The sequence below is a fragment of the Lissotriton helveticus genome, chromosome 7 (genome assembly GCF_964261635.1).
Source record: "Lissotriton helveticus chromosome 7, aLisHel1.1, whole genome shotgun sequence".
Taxonomy (NCBI): Eukaryota; Metazoa; Chordata; class Amphibia; order Caudata; family Salamandridae; genus Lissotriton; species Lissotriton helveticus.
Window position 1 is genome coordinate 1507342577 of NC_136068.1, and position 22478 is coordinate 1507365054.

Sequence of the window (22478 nt, forward strand, 5' to 3'; positions counted from 1 at the left end):
ATTTGGAAGAGGATCTTTGCTAATGACTTTATATATTTTATGGTGCTCCAAAAAGAGGGACGGCACCTGACAACTGCGAATGAGCCAAACTGGCTTAGATCAGAAAAGCCGCTCTTGAGCAGAGAAATCAAAACAGTCCATTATATCTACAGCAATATTAATTCTGGGCGGTGAACTGCTCCGCCTGTGGAGTTTGCAGAGTTTTCTGCACTACGCAGAGCTTGTGGAGTTCCAAAAACTCTGCTTCGCATTGCGGAGCGGAAATATTATCTTCGCTCGTGTTCGTCAATGTCAAGTTGTTGAGCGAGGAACATCCACATCCTGGTGAGAATTTTCCTCGTTCACGATTGTCAACATCAAGTTGGAGAGCATGAGCATGGAAAAGCAACCTCCCAGTGAGATTTCTCAACACGGGCGGGCAGATTTCTCATTGCGAGTAGTGGCATATGCTGGCGACCGCTCGCTTTGAGAAACAGCCGTTCACATTGAGAAAGCTTCACCTTGAAGAAAAATCTACTTGAGTGGCAGAAAGGTAGCAGCACCTGCTTGCGCTGTGCATGGTGCCTTTATCTAACGCACTCCGCTGCTCGCAGAACTTCGCGTGGCGCAGTGCAGTTTTTTGTGAACTTCTCAGCAGAACTCCGCGAACTACGCCCAAGCTTAATCAATAGTTTGTTTTAATATGATCTTCATGCTTCCAATTTCCAGTAGTCCTATTTTGAGCCAATTGTTTACCAGTTATCAGGTTTAAAACCCATTTAGCCAAAAAGAGTATTGTCGGGATAGTGTATTGCCCATGACTTCCCCAAGGCTAAAAATAAAAGGACTTGTTAATATACAAATGGTCTCCCCAATATTACATGATACATTATCACCATATATACAACACCTCATGATAAAACTTAATACAAACCATATCCTGTTTGGGTGTGATCCTTTATGTGCAACAATCATGAATCATAATCCCAATGATCTTAAAGAATGACAAATGTACATAAGCAGCTACTGTGAAAGTAAGAAGCAAACAATATTACACTACGTTTTATAACCCCATACCCAGTGCACAATGTATACATCCTCCACATACATTGTTTGAAGGATTAGAAGTATATATAACCGTCAAAGTACTGTTGAAAATATGGAGTGCAATAACAGAAATTTACTTTCCTTGCCTACTCATTACTAAGGGTGTGTGAAATGTAGTATTATTTTTCCTGGAATTGTAATTTTTTTTAGTATTAAGCATAAATTAGGTGAAATGCTGTTTGGGGTAGCACAAGTAAACATTTAATGAAAGGGCAGAACTTTAATTTAAAAAGTTAATTAAGATACTGGCAAATGGACTGGATCGTGATAAAAGTGTTTCAACTTGCACATTTTCTGCATTGTTCTATCTCCAGCAAGACATTTTTGATTCATCCAGTGAGTAACATTATGCATAATTTGCGCAGTGCAAAGTTGTGAGAATTCGTGAGTGTAACAGAATATTTCACACAGCCCTACTCTTCCTAATTGGCTACCTATGCTATTTGTATTTGACCTTATTGATGTGTTCTCCACAAGATTATTCTTGTCATTCTTTCCCATGTTACTGCTGCTCACTTCCTCTTTACTGAGAGCAGTTCAGACCTCCAGCCCCCCTTTCCATTACATCTCACCTTCACCCGGCCGTCCACCCACTATCTCCCTTTTGTAAATATGTAGAGTTACAGGTGTAAGCACACCATTTTATTTCCAAGATTTACATTCAAAGTTCAAAGATTTCTATGTAGCATGCAAAAATCCTCCTATTACTATGAATTCCTTGTTGAACTTTCCAGTTAGAAATATCTTAAAACACGATTTACGCAAGATTAATATACATTACATGATGTAGTTTATTGCTGAGATAAATGGAACCCGGTTTCCCACAGGTACAAACTGGATCCTGGAAATCTTGAGCCTTATCCGGAAGAAAGGGGATCCAACCTGGGCCCAATCTGTCCCAAACTGGCTGCGATCTCCTTGGTATGAAACAGTGGAAGGCCAAACGCAAATGAAGGATGTTGAGCCACCTCGAGCTGTCTGCTCCCACCTTCCCCACCAGCTGTTTGCAAAGTCCTTCTTCAATTCCAAAGCCAAGGTACAACGCTGTCTAACAATTAGTTATCATAAATCAGTAGTGTGTGTTTAAATCTTAAGAACTACAAATTCCCATGAGTATCAACTTCATTGATGTATATTATTGTCTTGGTCACACACATCCACTGTAATACATATTTATTAATTCAAAACATATTTGTTATTCAGCAAGCCAGCTGATACACTTCTATTTCTAAACATAATTATGCTCCAGAGTATGCATAAATGATGCGGTTATAAAGTCTTGCACTTCTAGGTGATGATTCACATTTTCTCATTACATTTTATAATAAATGGTTCAGATATATAGCCATAGTGCTTGGAGATTTCATAAGAAGCAGCTATGCACTCTACAAATTATCATCATCCGCTTTGCCACCATAACCAACTCAGTCCTGTTGTATCAAGGATAAGCTTTGTCACAAGTCAAAAAACTGAAATACAAGCAGTGTATTTAGTGAAATACAGCCCAATCAAATTCTCTGCTCGGGTACACACATGTGAGTGGAGCTTATGCCCCTCTCTCAATAGCATCCTGAAAGTACTTTTTTGCTGGCCACATAATGTCATGTAATACCTGAGCTGTATGATGGACTCTGTGCCTGACGGTGTAGACCATTGTGCCTGTGTGGTGCTTATGTACAGCTTCCACCATCATTTCCAGTGTGGAACAAAGTTGGCGCAGAACCACACAGTGCAACCTTCTGATGAGCAGTAGTACTGTTTTAGAGTTGTTCCAGATCCAGTCTGACACCTAGGGTATATTCACAAGGTGAGGATATGTGGTTAGGTAGAATATCTACCACAAAAAGCATTTCACAATTTAAGCAACCTGTTCTTGGCTCACCTCAGTTTTTATAGCCCTAGTAGTACAGACTCCCAGACACCAGTGGGAAACAACCTCAACCACTTTGATTGGGACCCGGTAACTTCTGTCTGCTCTGTCCACACATCCCCTCCCGAATTAGGTCTGCATCTGCAAGGTCTAGTGCCATCTGTCATATGTCATATGTCATCGAGGAAGAGGTGTGGCGCCGCGGCCAGGGCGACTGACCCTGGAATCTGGGGACCACGGTTCGATCCCCGGCTCCGGCGGCAGGTTAGCCCAGCACCATGTGACTCTGGGCAATAGCTCGCTTAATCTTCCCGACGGCCCCCGCGCCTAGAGACAGTTACGGGTGATTGTGCGCTTTACAAATGTGGACTTTACTTTCTCTGGCTTTAACATAGAAAAATGTTCAGCCTGAGCACAGCATTACCATCACAATATAAGGGACAACACATTGTAAGGGAGTAAACCCTCACACCCTGTCCTTAGGTCATAGGATAGAGAGGGAGATCTTTGTTGGTTTTGTTAAGATCAGTAAGAGAAACTCTGCAGCAATGAAGAAACTGTGATAGAGTCTGGGACCAAGGGAGGGAATTCTGTAGAGTGAAGCTCTTAGGTCCCACTGTCATCTACTCGTAAGATTAATTCCCTTAGGTGGGTTAAGCTGCCTGATACCCCGTGTTCACAGTTGGATCTCCAGAAAGCTAAGTCTGAGGAACAGGAGAGGCCTGTGAGATTGACAGGACAAAGTCGTGATTAGGTCCTCAGGGACAAAAAGGAAAGAATGCAGAAAAGACAGGAGGATATCGAAAAGAAAGATTAGCCTCAGAAAAGGAAATCTCAGGACAGCAACAGAGATAACTACATCTGGGAATGCGATTTCACCTCCTACTTTGCAGGTGCAGGTACAGGTGCAGCTGCAAGGGTTCACAACGGTTTAGCTTGTGAATATGTATGTGGTAGTCCAGAACAGTTTGGAATGGTTTGTGAGTTTGAGATAGCTTGTAGAGCCCATGCTTTGAATAATGTGTCTATGGAAGCCACTGGTATGGGTCACTTGCCCCAAAAATTAACAGTGGCCATTGGGAGAATGGCTCTAGCTGATCAAATGAACTATGGTATTCCTTCCTGCACATAAAACAATCATTCCTGCCACAAAGAGATCCTTGCACCCTAGCGCAAGGGTGTCTGTGTTGGTGCTAGGCAGCTTTTTTTTAGCACCAGCACAAGGGAAAACACAGGGGTACGCAGTATTCTTGTGACTACAGTGCATCTCTGCGCTTTTTAAATGATGCTGCATGGCTGTGCTAAATAGTTTTCAGCACCATGCTGCGTCATTTCTTTGTAAATATGCCCCTTAGTATGAATACAAGAAAAGTGCCTGCACTGAGGGATAAAGGTGCTTCTAGGACTATGCTTGGGTGAACGTATCTCAAACTTGAAGAGATTCTCCATGCTACTAATGAGAAAGACTTAGTAGCTTCATCCTACCAATGACACAGGCTTGGTAGCCAATTGGGATGGCATGGTAATTGCCCATTTGCCTGAGTTGTGGTAGAATAGAGAAACAAGATGTTGGATGTTCTTTGGCTGGGACAAAGTACCAGTTTCAGTACCAGAAGCGTACATTGGCTATAACCACTTCAGCTCTGATCAACAGCGCAAGTTTGAACTTGAGTCTCATGAAGAGGTGGAACCATCCCAAATATGCCTAGAGAAGAGAGCAGTGAATGGATTTAGGAATACTCTGCGAAGGCAAAGGCCATGACACCCATCACTCCTGCTCCATAGGGAGGGAAGGATGAGATACCCAAAATAAATCAGGCGTTGGAGTCTGGGTCACTGCAAGAGCTGTAGGGTTTGATAGGTACTGGAGGACTGTGGAAAGAAGCCCAGGAACAGGTCAGCAAGTGAGTGGTCTGAAGGCATAATTTTGGGTAGATTTACTGTGAGCCCATGAATCATGAGCCACTAGCTAGCAAGATAATAGTGGTTCACCTACTTCACACATATTTCTTGTTATCATTGGCTCAAAATGTGCATTTATCTGGGAACTTAGTCATAGTAAAGACCCAGGATGAGTTGGAAAATGTGTTCTAGTGGACAGGGAAATATGGAGATACAGAGACACAGAGGTTCGGTGTGAAAGGTCATTTATGGTCCTCCTCCCTGCACAAATCCCCCCTGCATCAGGCAACAAGTATGCCATGGTTGTGGTGTATCATGCGTATCATTGGGCTTATTTACAAGCCCATTGCGCCATCAGTGTGTCACTCTTATTGATGCACTGGTAGCGCAATGGGCTTCTCCATATTTGCAAGGCCATGTAAAGTCACCCTGTGTGACTTTTTCATGACCTTTTAAATATGTTTCCCTTCCACGCATACCTCTGCGTGAAAGGGGCATTCCATGCATGTTGCTGTGGGTGTTTCCACGCAACATCCATGGAACTTGACGCATTCCCAGATTTACATTTTGTAAACCTGCGTTAGAATCCTATGCCTCCCCACGGGAGGTGTAAGGAGGCGCAACAATGTTTTCTCCTCTTTCTATGCATGCTTTGTTATGCAGCACACGTAGAAAGAGGAAAATGTCTTTAATGATTGTTTTTGTGCAGAAAGGTGTCCCTTTCAGCACAAAAACAATCATCCCCTCAGTGCAAGCACCCTTGCACAATGACGCATGCCACTACACAATTAGCATAAGCACTGAGCAATGAGTAACATCTGTGCCTGTGCATGGCAGCTTTTTATGCTCCCGTGCAGGGTTGAAGGAAAGGAATGCACCTTATCTTGTATATACAGCACATTCCTGCCCATTTATTTTGACGCACGGCAGCACAGCAGGAAGACTTGATGCGCTGCTGTGCATCAAAATATTGTAACGGAGGCCACATGTGCTTAGAAAAGCACAACCACAAAGGTATTAGCTATGGCACCTAACAGTCTTTTCAAGGGTTGGGTCTCCCAACACAGTGATGCCTCATATATGAGAGAGAATTGATAGTAAGCTGGCCGGACATACCTTTATTTGACAATAAACATGTAGGAAATGATTACGAAGTGGATCTATGCTTAACAACAATGTGACCAGAAACAGAGAATTTTTCTGGCTCAGCCCTCCACAGGGCTTGGTCGCCCCACTCACTACTGCTGCTCCTGCCTGCCTTGCCGCCTCCTGCCTCCAGATTCCTTCGCTCGCTGCCCGCTGCTCCTGGGAATTTTCCGCTGCTCCTGGGAATTTCCCGCTGCCCGTGGCTTCTTGGAATTTCCCGCCGCTGCCTCCCTGCGGCCCCGCCCCCCTGTGATTCCTTTCGCCGCCCCACTCCCACCACCCAGCTGCTCCTCCCTCCCGGCTCCTTACTTATGACGCCCCCAGAGCGACCGCGCAGCGGACGCGCGCAGCGGGAGCGCCGAAGGTGCGCCAAAGGTAAGCCCGTCTGCGCCCGTCCGCGCCTGGCCTGCGCCCAGCTCCAGGACCCCTGGCCCTCCACGCCGAGGCAAGACGACCCGACTGACCTACGACGCCGCCACTCTCAATGCACTCAATGCCGGCTGGACCCACGCCTGCTGCCGAGCCACCCCGAGACGCACCCACGGACCCTTCACCTGCTGCACCTGCAAGTTCACCTGCCTCCGAACCTGCCCCGCACCCGCCAAGACAAACACCAGCAGCAACCACCTCAAGTGCATCCTGATCAACACCCGCTCCGCCCACAGACACGCCGTGGAACTCTGGAACCTCCTCGACGCTACATCACCGGACGTCGCCTTCCTCACGGAAACCTGGATGAACGACTCCTCTGCACCCGACATCGCCATCGCCATCCCGGACGGGTACAAGATCATCAGGAGGGACCGCATCAACCAGACCGGAGGTGGCATCGCCATCGTCCACAGGAACACCATCAGCATCACGACCGACGCCAACGACTCCTTCGCCGCAGCCGAACATCTCCACTTCCAGATTCACACCGACCCAAAGACGACCCTCAGAGGCACCCTCGTCTACAGACCCCCGGGACCTCGCACACAATTCAGCAAAGACATCACAGACTTCATAAGCCCGCACGCCCTCCCCTCCACTGACTACATCCTCCTCGGGGACCTCAACTTCCACCTGGAGAACAACAGGGACCGCAACACCACCACCCTGCTGGAAAACCTCGCCAACCTCGGACTCAAGCAACTGGTCAACACCCCCACCCACTACGCCGGCCACACGCTTGATCCCGTCTTCTCTTCCAGCAAGTACATCACCTTCAGCCACGCCACCGGACTCCACTGGACCGACCACAGCGGCGTCCACTTCAGCTTCAAAAGATCCACGACCCACCACCACCCGCAACAGGTACCTCACAGGAATTGGAGCAAGATCACCGCAGACCAGCTCACCACCTCCCTCAGCCAGAGCCCACCCGCCAACACAACGGACCCCAACGAAGCAGCCCGCAACTTCACACAGTGGCTGACCACCTGCGCCGACAACCTCGCGCCACTAAAGAACCCTCCCAGCAGACCCAGAAGCAAGAAGTCATCATGATTCACCGACGACCTCAAGGACTCTAAGAAGACCTGCCACACCCTCGAGAAAGCCTGGCTCCTCGACCGGACCACCAACAACATGACCGCCCTCAAACACGCTACCCGCAAGCACCACCAGCTCATCCGCACCACCAAGAAGAAATCCCTGAAGGAACGACTGGACAACAACGCCCACGACAGCAAAGAGCTCTTCACTATCGTCAAGGAGTTCTCCAACCCCAGCACCGGCACCAACGACATCACTCCGTCACAAGACCTCTGCGACTCCCTCGCCTCGTTCTTCCACCGCAAGATCGCCGACATCCACAACAGCTTCGGCGCCCCACCCACGCACCCAACCGTCCAACCAATGCCCCCCACCACCACCCTTCGCACCTGGACCACGGTGACCAGCGAAGACACAGCCCGCGCGATGAACACCATCCTCTCCGGATCACCGACCGACCCCTGCCCACACCACGTCTTCAACAAGGCCGACTCCACCATCGCACCCCAACTCCAGAACATCATCAACGCCTCCTTCAACATCGCCACCTTCCCGGAGAGCTGGAAGCACGCCGAGATCAGCGCCCTCCTGAAGAAACCTACAGTGGACCCCACCGATCTCAAAAACTTCCGCCCCATCTCGATCCTCCCTTTTCCTGCTAAAGTCATCGAGAAGATCGTCAACAGACAGCTGACCGCCTTCCTCGAGATGAACGGATCCCTCGACCCCTCGCAGTCCGGCTTCAGAGCCAACCACAGCACCGAGACCGCCCTCATCGCAGCCACCGACGATATCCGGACCCTGCTCGACAAGGGGGAAACAGTGGCCCTCATCCTCCTGGACCTCTCCGCTGCGTTCGACACGGTCTGCCACCGCACCCTAGTCCAGCGCCTCAGCAACATCGGTATCCAAGATAAGGCACTGGAGTGGATCATCTCGTTCCTCGCCGGAAGAACACAAAGAGTCCGCCTCCCCCCGTTTCGCTCCGAGGCCACCGAAGTAATCTGCGGCGTCCCGCAAGGATCTTCACTCAGCCCCACCCTCTTCAACATCTACATGAAACCTCTCGCAGCCATCGCACGCCAGCACAACCTCAACATCATCTCTTACGCCGACGACACCCAGCTGATCCTCTCCCTCACCAGAGACCCCGACACCGCCAGAACCTGCCTACACAAAGGGATGAAAGACGTCGCCGAGTGGATGAAGGACAGCCGCCTGAAACTGAACTCGGACAAGACGGAAGTCCTCATCCTGGGATCTTCGCCCTCCGCCTGGGACGACTCCTGGTGGCCCCGAGCCCTGGGCACCGCACCCAAGCCAACCGACCACGCACGCAACCTGGGCTTCATCCTGGACCCCTCCCTCTCGATGACCAGACAAGTCAACGCCGTCTCCTCATCGTGCTTCAACACCCTGCGTATGCTTCGCAAGATCTTCCGCTGGATCTCGACCGAGACCAGGAAGACTGTCACCCAGGCACTCGTCACCAGCCGACTGGACTACGGAAACGCCCTCTACGCCGGAACCACAGCCAAGCTACAGAAAAGACTCCAGCGCATCCAGATTGCCTCCGCCCGACTCATCCTGGATGTCCCCCGACGCAGCCACATCTCCAGCCACCTGAGGAACCTGCACTGGCTCCCCGTCGACAAGAGGATCACGTTCCGGCTCCTCACCCACGCACACAAGTCTCTCCACGACCTGGGCCCCAAGTACCTCAACGACCGCCTGACCTTCTACTCGCCCACCCGCCAGCTACGGTCCACCAGCCTTGCCCTCGCAGCCGTACCACGCATCCGAAGAGCCACCGCCGGAGGAAGATCCTTCTCTTACCTGGCTGCCAAGACTTGGAACTCCCTCCCCATCCACCTTCGGCTGACCCAGGACCATCTCGCTTTCAGGAAACATCTCAAGACCTGGCTGTTCGAGCAGTAGCATACCCCTCCCCCCAAGCGCCTTGTGACCCTCCCGGGTGAGTAGTGCGCTATACAAATGGCATGATTGATTTATTGATTGATTTTTTAAAATACCACTTCTCCACAGCACATATGTCCCTAAACCAGTGGGCTGATGAAATGATTAATAAGAACATTTGGTGCAGGATTTCAAATCTGCCAGAAAACTTCAGCGGGAACGGTCTCATATGGGCTACTGACAAATTCACAGAAAGGAGTTGGTTTCAGTTCCTTTGAACATCAATTGAAGCACCCAGTGTGTCCCCCACTCACCATAGTCAGGGACAAATGGGAAAGAACTTCAGAGTAGCCTCAAAAGGATGTGGTGGATCTTATCCTGCTTTCTACTACTCCTCTTGCCTCCATCAGTCCTCCTGTCCCAGGCCTTCCGCCCTGCACAATTTACGAGTGGGCAGAGATCCTATGTTGCATATTCATTCTCTCTAAGAGTTGTAGTATATGAGCAGGTCACCAGCTGTGTTCAAAATGTCCCTGAACACCTCATTGTTCTTCAAGTTTCTGCTGTATTCATGCTTACAATTTTTTTAAAATAAATAAACGTGATTCAATAAACATTAGAGGATGTTTCTGGCCTAATCCACGACCATGGTCGCATTCTTGACAGCCATGACATCTAAGAAGCAGCTTAAGAAAGTGATTCGGAGCGCCAAAACCGGAAGGCTTACGAGGACCTCAAGTCAGCACTATGTAATGCATCAGTGAAGATGGCACCTGCCTACTGTCAGTCCGTCATTTTTCAGACTAATTCCCCAGATGACGGAGTTGGACCTCTACTTGCTCAACATGATGACAAGGGTAGAGTGCATCTAGTGGCCTTTATCAGCCACAGACTGCATCCTAGAGAACAGAACTGGCAGCCATTGAAGAGGAGTGCTTTGCAATAGTGTGAGCTTTGAGGAGGCTCTTGCCTTAACTCTTTGGTGCCAAGTTTGTGGACCAAACAGCTTATAAACCATGAATATGGTTGATGACAATGAAGGTGAGATGTATATCTCATTAGAATCCCTGACTTGACAGTGAAACACAAAGTCAGAATGGATCATGGAAATGGACTTTCATGTCAGTTTTCCAGCTGTAACACCAATGATTAGACATTTCTAATGGTGGAATAAGGTCCTGGAAGTTAAATCTGTGAGGTGTACCTGTTGGTATAGGAATGGCCTTCCCTCAATGAACAGGCATGTGCCCCTGCCCTGAGTGAACTAGTGCTTGTGAAACTTGGTAACCTCACTTTTATTTGGCCCTCATATCATGCTAATCTAGTCTAAATGCAGATGTTAAGACCTGTTCCTGACAATGTGAGGTCCCGGTACTATGTTGTTACTTGGTGAGTTGCACCAAGCATACCTTCATAAAAGACAGCCGACTACTGGCCCTGTCACATCAGCGGTGAAGATCAAGAAATGTGTGCTGATATCCTATGTGCATTCCTATGTGCATCTTAGTAGTGAGTGTGTGATACCTGTATGATAGCAGTCTGAATATTGTCTCAGAATAGTCCACTATTTATGCACTTGGTTTAGGTAGGTACAAGATAGAACAGTTTACTGCCTGCATTGATGATGCTGTTAATTGAAGCCAGTTGACCTAGTAAGCTGCAACTACATGCCACTGTTGAGTGGATCCCATTAGGCTGTGAAATCATCAACTGCAAAAGAAGCTGATCAGTGACATCTGGACCCAGCATGGAGTATTCTTCCATCAATGCTGTAGCAGAGGAGTAGCTGCTATAAGGAAAAAGGCACGGGCTGTACCCAATAGATCACTGTTCTGTGAGATCATCAAGCAGGTATTGCAGGGCTTCAATTGAGACTGGAGCAAAGGACTGAGATGTCCGCCAAGAATATCATCTGCCAGGGCTTGAACTGTTCTTCCCAAACCAAACTTGGGTTAAAAACAATCGAACTGAGTTTTACATCAAAACCTGTAGAGAAAGAGTGATATATTCTGCATCTGTGCCTAATCCATTCCTCTGTTACAGTATACTATGGACTGTAGTTGCTATGGTCACCCAGGTGGGCAGAGAATACTGGAACAAGGAGTGAAATGCTTACCAAGATCGCGACCAGGGATACATCTAATTGAACTGTGTAGCATTTAGTTCTGCTCAGTGATTAAAGTATTTGCTTTTACAAAAGAAAAGGCACTAGGATGGACATTAAGTTATTCTCAACCACACAAAAGGTGATGGGAGGAATGATTGCAATAAGTCTAACCACTGGCATTCCAAACACATTGTTCTTTTAACCACCTTCCTATCTCAGATTAGGACCAGCCACATCCAAACCAGTCTTGATCCTGCTCCAATACAAACAGTCCAGCCCAAACAGGCAAGGCAGATCCTCTTTGAACCAGAAAACTAGCAACCCAAGACTGGTTCCAGCCTGATTGGGCCTCTTCAGTCGGGTTAAACTTGGCTCCAGTAGCACAGTGAGCAAGGGGACCATGTCTGGGCATTCCTTTTGCCACTTACTGTATTACATCAAACACACAAAAGGTGATGGGATGGCAATCACTTGGGGTAGCACTCTAACACACTCTCCTTTGCATACCTTGCCATACCAGATGAAACAGAGCCATATGTAAATCAGTCTTGATCATGCTCCAATGGGAACAGTCAAGCCAAAACTACCAAACCAGGTCCTTTCTAAACTGGAATACGAGCAACCCAAGACTGATGTTGGCCTGATTGATCCACTTCAGTTCAGTGTAACTTGTTTCAAGTGGCGCATTAACAAAGGGACACATGTCATGGGCATACTCCTGGCCACTTAACGCATTAAATCAAACAAACAAAAAACAATAGGAGGTGAGGTGGCTTCGTGAAAAAAACAGCGATAGTGGAATGCTACTCCAAACGATTGGCAGTATTTTGATTTATTGCAAGCATTCCTCCCATAGCCTATTGTGTGCTTCATTAAATTACTGCGTCTCTTCATTAACTGTTGTGTTTTGAGCTCTTGCTCCTCACATACTCTCCGTGAGGTGCCAGTGGCTTCTCCCCCTCGCTACCTTGAGAGTCCAGTGTGCAAAGGGTTAAACTTGGCCTAGTTTGAAGTGGCATAATTGGACAGTCCCCAGATCACCAGTGGCAAATGACCTCAGCCATCATGATTAGGGCCCAGTAGTCCCTTTCTAGTCAGCGGGCTACTGAAAGGAATCTGACAGACTGTCAGTCCAAGCGGTTAATGTTCTCAGCTCCTGTGGGCTGTGACTTTTTTAAAGACAGAGGCAGGGATAGGACTTCAGAAGTAAAAGTCCTGCTATGAGGATGCCAAGTGCATAAGCGCATAATGTAATCCAATATACATTTGTGGTAAAGGTATATGCATGGCAAAGTCTGCGTGGTAAAGGTGTGTGTGGTAAAGGCATGCATTGTCATACAACCTCTAAATGCAGTGGACCAAGTAGAAAAGGACACACATAATTTAGATAACTTAGTACGTCAATTAAATAGGGAACAATTAGAAATGTGTAAACAAAAACTTAAAAGAATCTGTAGCTTGTGGTTCTCAACATGAAAATGGAATATGTGAATGTACTACTTACATACCTACATTACTATATGTAACTGAACAAGCAATTACTGTTTATGTGCATAAATATACTAGCTCTAAATTATCTTCTGTAGCTGTTGCTCCTACTGGTTTAGCAGCACATAACATCAAATAAATTACCTTACATCGTCTACTCTTACTAGTTGTGAAACATAAAAACAAACTGGAATACTTAAAATGAAATACTGATACATGTCAAAAAGCTGGTGGAGTCCTTAACAAATTAAACGTTCATGTTAACATCTATGACATGAGCATCTTGAACTGTAAATTTTCTAAATGATGACATAGTTGTGTAACAGAAATGGCAGTCTTTCGTGAACAAACATAAAAAGGAAAACCATGGTTGATTGACTTTGTGTTCTGTTTAATAAATACAATAAAATATCACTGTAGTAGTCTATTATTTACTTACCATCTACTATGAAGTGACCAAAAGGTACATGGTTTACTTACCTTACACTTGCCATGTATCTCTATATTAATTACAATTTAGTATTTCTGATACCTGAAAAAATCTGGTTAATATTGGGAGCAGCTCATTATCTTTTGAGATATTTGGTTAGTTCTGAATCTTTTTATTTTTGTGGAACTATTCTTTTTACATGGTCCAATAACCAACCAAAACAATAGTCTCAATTAGAAACAGGAGGACAACACAGGCAAAAAAAAAGAAAAAAACTAAGCCCGTTTGGGGGGCGACGACGACGACAGTGGTGAGCAGTGACAAGTTCATTATGGGTGGTCACATTTCTCCTTCCACCAACAATGACAGTAGAGCAGACAGCATGTCTCTGTACTGCCATATTTCTCTATAATTTCACAATTCTGCCTCAAAAGATGTATTGGCACCATAGTACCAGTGATGGCGCGCGGGATCACCAGCTCGATTTGCCATACTCACCTGGGCCCATAACATACACACAATGAACCGGTAATCCAGCTTTACTTGCCTGCCTATCACAATTTTAATTCACTTTGGACTTATAGCTGTACACTTTGACTTACCAATCCTAGTCACCTGTACTTAAAGTCCTAAGGGATCAAGGGAGTTAGCAGAATAGGTAGAATATAACATTTACCTTTACAAAATAACCACAGACTCGGGAAAGTTTTAAACACTATCTATGCAAAGTCCTATTAGCAAGAGTCCATACAAGTGCAGTTAAAGCCTTTCCAAGTAAGAAAATAAAAATCATAGCAATGATCTATAGGAATATTACAAGATTTCTTTTAGGCATTGATACCTGGGAAGGGTAAGAAAATGGAACCGTACAAAGACATACCACACAGATTATATTTACCTAGAATGGTGTGAAGACCAACCCTGGCCCCGGGCTGGGACAAAGACAGGGCTCCTGAGTAATCTGGTGCCAATGGGACAGGACAGATGCAGATTCAGATCAGGACCGATGCGGATCAGGACAGGACAGGTGCGGATCAGGACAGGACGTCAGCTATGTGCAACGCCAGCGTCACACCCCTCTCTCTCTCTCTGCGGCTAACACTCGGACCCTGGCTGGGTCATCAATTCTTCTCCCTCAGCAATTCCCGATTCTTCTGAACAGAGTGCTCGACTAGCACCTCTGTTCTTCATCTCCTTCAGCATACGTTGGGTCAGTGACAGGTCTGTGACAAGTCGGACAATCTAACTGACTAAGCATGCCTTAGTTTTACCATTTTCCAGGGCAATGTCCCACCCCTAGTGTTGCGAATTCATATATTCCCTTGATTTGATGGTCAGAAAGGCGAGGAGAGGTCATCACACCATACCAGTAAGAGATCATTTTCATTCAATAACGTGGATCAATGTTCCTGCCCATAATTTACTTTCCCATGAATGTATTCCACCCAGCATTATTTGTAGCAAAAAGATATACAAAGTACAAAAAATAATATAGTCTCTTCCTCTTGGAAGTTCACGGGGTCGAGTTCCCAGGCTGTCATTGGCATTAGTTCAATGCCATTGCTCGAGGACTCTCGGTTCTTTGACTCATGAGCAGTGCAGTTTTCAAAATGGCGTTACAAGTTACTCTTCAGGCCCAAATACGAGCTAATGATAAAGTCAAAGAAAGACACATTAGAATGTGAGAATAAATGAATGCACTGTATACCACTTATTTCTACTCTATTCCCATTACTTTATTTTAACTATAGCATTAATAGTTAAGCAGAATGAACAATAGTGTAGTTCAAGCTGTAGCAGATGCACTAACTCTTTCCATGCTCCCGTCGGCCAATGGCCGACACGAGCACCACCTGTTGGGTGCTGCGCATGACCGTTGGGCAACGCAGCCCCGCCCGCTCCGTTGAACGCCCGCATCGCTGCGGAATTGCCACCGCGGTAAACGGGTTAATGTGTGAGACATGAAGAGGCCATCTTTAATACTAGTGAGCAGCTGCAAAAATTTCCCACCAAAAGCATGCGCTGAAGAGTTCCCGCGTTTTCTGAGGCCATATTAAGTCACTTGAGTTACTGTTAGTAAAAGCTCATAGTAAAGCTTCCCCTAGATACTAGAAATGTTGTGTGGTGCAATTATTAGTAATACAAAACATGTTGATTAATAGGTTACATAATATTTCGAGAGGATTTAATCTGAGCAAGTCCCTTTATGTATGAAACCTTGCTCCATCATCAGGAGCAGGTTTCGGTGGAGGGACCGATGCACCGGGTGTTGATGGTGGTGCCAATGGATCAGAAGAATTATAAGGTACTACTGAAGGGACAGATGCAGCAGGTGGTGGTGGAAGTGCTGACGAAGCAGAAGGAGCCAAAGGTGTTGGAGTGACCATAGAGGTGGCCACTGATGATGTTCTTGCTTCACCCTCAGCTATCTCCTTCTGACACCTTCTTTCTGCATGTGCCAACCTGGTGGAAATAATTGCCTGCACTTGTTCACTCATTCCTGTTGTTCCAAATAAGTATTGCTTTATGTTCCCATGGGAAATACCTTCATTGCATAGGTCGCAGGTAATACGTTTTGAATTCACCTTTCTCCCTCCAGGGGGCATTAAAAAACTCCTATAGAATGAATTACTTTAATTTCTTCCTCCGCTCCAACTCTGCTTCTGCCTTTTGCAATAGCACAGGAGCATCTTCAGCCATTGCAATTTTCTAAAAGTTCAAAGGTGGCTTCAGAACGAACGATTTTCCATTCTCTCAGTCAAAGAGCAAAACTGTCTCCTTTGAAGATATCAAATTGAATGGGGCTAACAGGTTTACACTTCCTGTTTCCCACAATTGACAACGTTCTAAGACCATGAAATGCTGGTCTACAAAAACAAAATTACTGCAGTACTATCTAGATAGTATAGAGGTACCTGTGGAGTTTAGAAACACAAACTATAGTTGCGATGCTACAACACATCTATATTATAAATAAAAAAATTCTTTGTTAATAACATTTTAAATATTTACAGAGGTACCTCAGTACTTTGGAGGCAGAACTAGTGAAAGCAAAACGAGCCTGCAAGGAAGGTTGATGCTCATAAGGAACTTTGGGGCATATTACCAAGCAATAGCAATAATTATCGCTATTGCTTGGTTAGCGGGAAAAAAATATCGCCGAGCACTGATGATTTTTACCGCTGAGATACCTTGATATTATCAAGGTTTATCTCAAAAGTGGTAAAAATCCTGCGAAATGCATGAATATCGCTGAAAAATCTGCGATATTCATGCATTATCGTGACAATGCTCTTAGCCATGTTATCCACCTTCCATTGGATAACATGGCTAAGAACTGCTTTTAGCAGGCGTTAGCTGTTGGAGATATTCGCGCTTAGCGCGAATATTTCCAAAAGTTGTTATTAGGAGTTAGAGATGTTAGCGACAGTTTTCCGTCGCTAACATCTTGGCATGCCCGCTTTGCATGTCATTAGCGATAATTATCGCTGACATGCAAAGTGGGCCCCTAAATGCCCGCTATCGGCTACAAGCTGTCGCTAACTGGTGTTAGCGACAGCTTGGTAATAGGGCAATAAAATTATCGCCGCATTAGCGGGAAAAAGTCCCGCAAATGCAGCGATAATGCCCTTGGTAATATGCCCCCTGGACCTTCCTCAAAAGTACAGCAGTACCAAAAAAGCAGTATTGAAAAATGTGTACCTTAATAAACAACTTTGTATGATTGGAAACAATTCATTTTACAAAAAGAAATACACATTTAATGGAAAGAATTGAGATTTAAAATTAGTTATAGTTAGAAAAACGTAATTTATTATGTCAAAACGTAATTTATATACAAAACCAACTTAAGATACACAAATCTTACAATTAAAAAGTTGTACGTATAATTTAAAGTAATAATATGTGCCCCAAGCAAAACCTACTAAAACTTGTGCACCTACATACATAGTGATGTCAACTTGCTAGTTTAACAACAGCAACAAGAAACACAAGAGGGTGAAATGTTTCTGAGAGTTCAGAAAACAGTTAAAATTTGCAAGGTATTTGTTAATAAATAGAATACATATACAGATAAATAATTGAATACATAGATGAATAAGGAAAATATTGAATATTTAGATAATGAAGGCAAATAGAGGAAAGAGAAAAAGAAAGAATAATGCAAGGAATTAAAGAGTATTAACAAATACATTGCATATGTTTTTTCTCCTTATTTTTATATACTTATCTATCTATTGTAAAATCTTAGATATTATTATCATCATTGTTCCTGTGATGAACTTTTGCAAAATGTTAATAAAAAATTACAGCACAAAAAAAAAAGAGTTGCAAAGTATCATATTTTATGTAGTAGAGTAGAGTCAACTCCTCTTTTTAGCCCCAAACAATATCTAACAAAAGGTGAACTGGTTCGCTGAGGATAGCATTGCTCATCTTTGGTTACTTGGTACAAGCAGCTAAGCTATCTTGGAGACTCCCATTCCTGTATTGTCAGCCAACTATAGTGGGTCACAAATTGTGACCTGCCTAATTAATATTCATCAGTCAGGTCATTTTGCAACCCCTTGTGAATCGACTGTTTGCAATGTGACCAATTAGGACATGGGATGCATCGAAAATTGCAGTTACATTCTCAAACCAATCAGCATGCAAATTGCACATCCCTGGTTTGCGAATGTGAATGATACATCTGACGCCTGGTTACTTAGGGAAAATAAAACTGTTAAAGAACATCACCAAAGAAGGGAAGATTATCCATCGTAATGGTAAAAAATAGTCACAAAAACAAATTTAAATTACTGATTGAGAAAGATGGCTATATTTAACAATGGCTTTATCTACAGCCAAAGGGCATATGGGAGGCAGCATTTTAAACATTTCTGCCATGGAGAAAAAGCTATAAGCCCCAACAACATCTTGTTTAACAATGTTTTAAACATCCTCCAATAATTTTTAAATCCTACCACCTAGTCAAATCTTGATTTAATCAACCAAGTTGTCTTAAAGAATTATTTGCTGCATTTTAGATTAGGGAAATATTTTCAATTTTGACTAGGATTTGAAAATCCGCTTCACTGCCGTGCAAAATGGTGAATTTTCTGTTGTGTTTATTTTTACTTAATCACTTTTTTCATCAAATTACAAATAATTTGTTTTTAACAAATTATCTCCTTTTTGATTCATCAATAAATGTATGTCCGACATTTAGATTTGTTCGATAATTGATTTGGTTTTGCCACAAATAGATTGCTTTTTTGTAAAAAATGGATCAGTTATTGCCATTTTTCAGGGCACCTGTGTCAATCCCATTTGTTGAAATGAAATGCATCACTCCAAAATATGACCATTATGCAATGGGTTGAATTCAATGCTGCCAGATTTAGCTTACAAGTGCTTCTTTCAGGAATGCATACCTGACATATATTTATGTGTGTTTGCTGTTGTTTTTCTGCTTAAATTCAGCATATGTAGCTTTATTAATGATGTCAACATAATGTTGGCCAAAGGCTTATTTTTCTGGTCCAAGAGGTATCGGATAAAGAAGCATGTGGGACCTTTATATCTATTACATTGCATCATTGTCGCATTTAATATTTGGTTACTCCAATTACAAAAATCTCAAAGTGAATGTGTAATTTTGACAACTGATTGAATGTTTTTTTTTTTTTAATAATCTGCTGCTTCCATCTATATATTCTATCCTAGATAATCTACACACTTCGGAACCCAAAAGATGTTATGGTTTCTTTGTTTCATTTCTCCAAAGTATTATGCCTTTACCAGGACTCTGGAACCTTTGAGGAATACTTGGAGATCTTCTTAAAAGGAGATGGTGAGTGAATGAAAAAGTAGTGTTTGTTATAGTGGGGCTGCAATTGTATCTCCGTATAAGGAGTACACCATGTATCATTTCATTAAATTCAAGCAGGGAAAGACAACATGTCCCGGAATGCACCAGTTTGTCTGAGGCAATACCAAAATGAATACCTCGAGCAAAAAATGGTGAATTACTGATTCAAATTTTCTACATTGTTTTCTCGAGGGCTGTTATATTGTATTGTATTGTATTGTATTAATCACTTATATAGCGCAGCTGCCACCCTTCGGGTATCCTGGCGCTTGGATCATCGGATAGATACCATATAGCAAAATCAATTGTCAATATGACAGTCTAAGGACCGCCTTTGGGAAATAGCCACGTTTTAAGGCTCTTCCTGAAGCAAATCAGGGAGTCAGCCTGTCTGAGATCCAGAGGTAGCTCATTCCAGGCACGGGAGGCAGTCACACCAAAAGCTCTGCTCCCCAGCCGAAATCTCTTAAATCTGGTAGATGTTATCAGATTTGCATTTGAGGAGCGGAGCTGCCTCCCAGGACTGTACCAGGTAAACATCTCCTGCAAGGGTGCCGGACCGAGACCGTGTGCTGCTTTATATACATTGCAGAGAGACTTAAAGCAGATTCTCTCTTTAATAGGGAGCCAGTGAAGGTCTCTCAAAGCTGCGGTCGTAGAGGACCTGCGGTGTCTGTCAAGTACCAACTTTGCTGCCACAGACTGGACTCTCTGCAAACCCTGCATAACATATTGTGGTGCCCCCATATACAGGGATTTGCAGTAGTCCAGCCTACTCAGGATTCCACTCCTCACTACGAGGGATCGAGTATCCTTAGGAAGTAAAGCGCACCACTTTAGCTGGAATCAGGGGCTCGTCCGTAGCGGTTAGCTTGAACTCCACCGAAAGATGGCGAGACACTCTAGTGGCAGGACAGTACACCACCTCCGTCTTCCCCCCATTAAACTGTAGGGAATTTTTCCTAAGCCAACCAGCTGTCTGGCACATGCACTCCTGAAAGGTGTCCATAGATACCGCTTGTTTCCCCTCTAGAGAGAACACCAGTTGGGTATCATCTGCGTAGTTGACCAAGTCTATCCCATATGATTTAATGATGGGGAATAGAGGACGCAGATAGATGTTAAAAAGAATTGGGCTGATCGCCGAGCCCTGTGGTACCCCATGTTGTACTGGGGACATGCCTGAAGTGAACGGCGTCAAAGACACAGCCTGTTGTCTTCCAGACAGATAAGATTTTAACCACTGTAAAGCCCATCCTTTTACCCCTATACCTTGCAGTCTCTCCACTAACACAGTATGGCTCACAGTATCGAATGCGGCTGACATGTCCAATAAAACAAGGACAGAAGAATTCCCATTGTCAGCACGCATTCGTAGATTGTTCATTATGGTTGCCAGTGCAGTCTCGGTGCCGCGTCCCGGGCCGAAACCATATAGATCCCTATCCAGCAAAGAGTTATCTTCCAGGTAGCACAATAGATTTTTGCTAACGGCCTTCTCTAGAATTTTAATAGGATATGGCAGTAAGGAGATAGGTCTAAAATTTGCTGGATTAGTAGGGTCCAAAGATATTGTACAAATGGAAGCGTACTTCTGGAGAAAGGACAGGGTAATTCTAGGAACTGTGTGTAACACAACAAGTTAGGAAGGGTCCAAGGGGAAATTATATTTAAAGACCACTAAAACCAGTCTACACCCCCAGTTCACATGTAGCAAAAAAACAAAAGACTAGTAGTGGTCTAAACTAAGCAACGAAGACTGAGCAAGAAGACAGAAGCAAGATACTATGTGTCGGAATAGCTATGTGTGTGAAAGAAAGGAAATTAATCCCATCAGCCCACCCAAATGGCGGAGCCTCGTCATCTGGGATTGTAGCAGGTCATGGTCTAGATAAGGAGACACACCTGATGATAATGTGTGTATTTCTCCAATTCTCCAAGACCTCCAGTGATGGATCCGACCCCAAATGTTATGTGTGGGTAAGATGGTGTGGAAAAATTGAATTGCAATGAAAAAAAGAGTATAAACAAAAATCAAAAGTGCTATTTAAAATTGGCTACCATAATACGAAGGAAAACTTTATTGGGGATGAATCATGGTGTCAAGATTAAAAGAAGTGTATGACAGTCTGAAATAATGACTGCCCAAACTAGATGGTGTAGTGGTCAACATGTTTCTGCCATGCAGGGGCGTCTCCCCTACCAGGCTTTCATCAGGACCTTGAAAATACACTACTGCAATAACGTACAAGAAATCAAAATTGATTAATGTTACCACAAGATACTGGATGCTCTACCGTCCGCGAACTACCTTCTGCGTCGGTATTTCCAGAATTTCTAAGGGATTCTTTCCTGAAAAAAATTCAAAACACACAAATATATATCCAACACACACACCACGTGCTGACTGTCAAATATTTTAGAATTTATTAATTTGCTTCTAAGTCAACCTTCACAGAGATAGTGCTAGAAAAAGGATTGTATACATTTTATTTTACTCACCCAAATATTCTTGGGAGTAAACCTCACCTCTCCTGGCCACTGCTCAGGAAATTGAGGCCCCGCTCTGTAGTAATGGAAAATAATTATTTACATATATATTGGTTATCTTGTTAAAGTAAAACCCAACTTGTAAGTATCTACTACATGTGCTCTCCTAAAAAAGCACTCAAAAACCTTGGTATTAAGTCACTTGGAAATAGGGATGGCTCAAAATCTCATGGGCTGTCATTAAAACGTCAAACTAGATGTTGTTAATAAAAAACACAGAGTTGTGGTGTACAGAGTACAGTTCTTGTGAGTGATTCTGATATCAAAACTATGTAACATGGACCAGTAAATGACTAAAAGTTGAAAATTCACTGCTTATAGAAGTCACAGCAGACCCATAGCTTAGCTCTCCCATCACATCCCATACATTTAAACTTATTCTTAAAAGACAGACTCGGGTAGCTAATTGTTATGTTGTTAAGGGCCTTACTGAATAAAGCAGAGTTGCATCAAAACATGCACAAGAATGGAGCAGCGAAACGCCCTCCTGCACCTCACCTGTCCGTCGGTACCTGTGGTTTCGTCCTAAGCCAAGGGGGGAGGTTCCGACGTGACCGTGCTCTGCTACTAATAAGCCGATTCATAGCCAATAGTAAGAGCGCCGTATGTCACACGGCCCGCGGACCTAGATGGAAACAGTATAGAAATTTGC

At 44.4% G+C, this 22478-nt stretch overlaps 1 protein-coding gene across 2 annotated transcripts in view; it reads left to right on the forward strand.

Moving 5' to 3' along the window:
- The window catches only part of LOC144770433 (sulfotransferase 2B1-like), a 668739-nt gene that overhangs the window by 207651 nt on the left and 438610 nt on the right, over positions 1-22478 (forward strand). For both annotated transcript variants that reach the window (XM_078654944.1, XM_078654945.1), the window contains 2 exons: positions 1914-2122; positions 19132-19258. In XM_078654944.1, the coding sequence (XP_078511070.1) occupies positions 1914-2122; positions 19132-19258 (336 nt within the window). The remainder of the gene's footprint in view (positions 1-1913; positions 2123-19131; positions 19259-22478) is intronic.